Source organism: Artemia sp. Qi Xiang Cuo, chromosome 10, assembly GCF_049724085.1.
Source record: "Artemia sp. Qi Xiang Cuo chromosome 10, ASM4972408v1, whole genome shotgun sequence".
NCBI classification, from domain to species: Eukaryota; Metazoa; Arthropoda; class Branchiopoda; order Anostraca; family Artemiidae; genus Artemia; species Artemia sp. Qi Xiang Cuo.
This window is the reverse complement of record NC_142803.1, coordinates 73273667-73275997: the sequence shown is the minus strand read 5'-3', so window position 1 is coordinate 73275997 and position 2331 is coordinate 73273667. Positions and strand designations below refer to the sequence as shown.

The 2331-nt window shown below is 30.6% G+C and overlaps 1 protein-coding gene across 1 annotated transcript; it reads left to right on the top strand.

Annotated features, from left to right (window-relative positions):
• The first annotated feature begins 911 nt into the window (after positions 1-911).
• LOC148948147 (uncharacterized) lies at positions 912-1996 on the top strand. Its single transcript, XM_089096117.1, has 2 exons — positions 912-947; positions 1586-1996. The coding sequence occupies exons 1-2, from the start codon at positions 912-914 to the stop codon at positions 1976-1978; spliced, it is 429 nt and encodes a 142-aa protein (XP_088952243.1). The 3' UTR covers positions 1979-1996.
• The last annotated feature ends 335 nt before the right edge of the window (positions 1997-2331 follow it).

The window sequence follows — 2331 nt, the reverse complement described above, 5'->3', positions numbered from 1 at the left end:
TCAGGTTTCAGGAGGCTATATGATCAGCAGGCTGAACCGTCGAGCTCCCAAGTGCTATTGAAGGGGGAGTAGGACTCTTCCAGTAGAAAAGAACTATTTCGGACTTCGCCAAATTGAACTGAAGTCAAACATTTAGGTATTCATCTTGAAGGATAGCAAAAATTTCACAGCAATAGAATACAAAATATAGTCTCCCAAAGTTTAAAAGCTGAATTCAAGTAACTTTATTCCTCTCTTACATGTCTTATAACTTGATATTCCCATCTGAAGCCCCAAGACTACCCCAGATTTGGTGGTAATATGTCGTTCATCATACCTGCACAGGGGAGAAGATTGACAGACAAATATCTCTACGGGATGATTACTTGACTCACCACACTTAAAAATAAAAGCTAAAAATCTGAATTGAAAAACGTTTTGTGGCACAAAAGAAGCCATTTATATCACCCCTAACCTCGTAATAGTTCGATCCAAAAACATATGCAGTTTCATGTTTTTTAGGACCACTTAATGAGAAAGGAGAAAAAAAGGGGACGATTATTTTCTAGAGCAAAGTAGCTTTTATTTTTTAAATGAAAATAAGATAGGTTTTAATAAAAAAATAAATTTAAATTAAAAAATCACCAACACTCTAAAAATTTGAAAAATAAATTTTTGAACATGATACATATTTATTTGGCCTTTTAGGACAATCCTGTTGAGGAAACATTAAATAACACTGTTAATAACATCACATAGTGGCGGTCCTCCATTTAACAGCCAGCTTGAACTCAAATTGCCTCCAAACAATTCAAATAAAAACTTTAAAAGTAACTTTTTTTTCTGTAACAGAAAATTTAACTGTTTAGAATTACCGTTTTTAATGGAAGAATCCTTAGAAACTGTGATGAGATTAGCCATTTTTGAGAAGTATGAGAAGTATAACGCAAGATGTTGATGTTATTAATGTAAGTTTAAATTTATTTTAGTATGGAATTTATTTTAGAATGGAATATTATTTTATTACATTATTATAGTATGAAACAACGGAAGCGCTACAATTTTAATATGGACAGTGCAAACACTATCATATTTATAATTTTTCTTTCCACTAGATAATTTGCTAAGAAAGAACTATGAAGGTATAATGAATATTGCAAATTTATGACTATTATACTGCTAAATAATGTTAAGTATGTTGTGAGATATTATTTTCCTTATTTAGTGTGGACAGCGCAAGTGCTGACATATTTATTATTATTTTCCTTTCTACTAGATAATTTGCTAAGAAAAAACTATGGAGGTATAATGAATATTGCGAATTTATGACTATTATATTGCTAAATAGTGCTGCTTTTAAGTAAGTTGTAAGATGTTATTTTCATTATTTAGTGTGGACAACGCAAGCGCTGACATATTTATTATTTTTTTCCTTTCTGCTAGATAATTTACTAAGAAAACCATGAAGGTATAAGGAATATTGCAAAATTTTAAGTATTATAATTCAATTTATGTTTGGGAGGGGTTAGGGTTGACAGTGAACTATTAGTATAGAATGTTTTTAAACTAAATTGAAATCATCTAAAAATCGTTATTTTGCTTATAGGATCTTGATTATGATGATGTTTGGAAAGCATTTCCCGTGAATCCTTGTCTTTTAAGTGCTATCAACATTGTGATTGAAACTATCCTCAGTCCACATGTATATGATGATGACCTTATCCAAACATTCCAGAATGAGCCTGAGGATTTATTTATTACGTTTGATTTAGACATGGTATGTTTTAATCACTCATGTATTACTGTATCGATATCATATCATAGCAGATTGAATAAAAAGAACCATAACAGTGATGGTGGACAACCCTTAAGAGAACAAAAAAAAATACATAAGGAAAGAAACCCATTGTTTATTATGACAGACTCAAGTGTTGCAAGAAATCACATAAGGGAACTTATAAAAGCACAAGAAAAAGATAAATATGTTCGTTTATTGTAAGGAAGAGATATAAGACGGTTTTCACTGATAAATTTGGCAAGAAAGTATCAAGATAGTATAAGTATTATACTATCATCAACACTTGAATACGACACAGATTTAAGTCAGGAAAGTCCTAAAATACAAAACATATAATGATTAATGGCTAATAATGACTTTTAACTACAACAAAGCATATTTTATCTTAACACAGTTGAAAGCACTCCTCAACTCCTTCAGCAGTCAAAGGCGGTAGAAATTATCGGTAGGCGGTAGGCGGTGATTATCAATTTTAAGAAGAGGGTGCAAAAATTAAAAACCGTCTTTTGATGGAACTATTTTTAAAGTAAAGTTGTTAATTTTATTTTACAAAA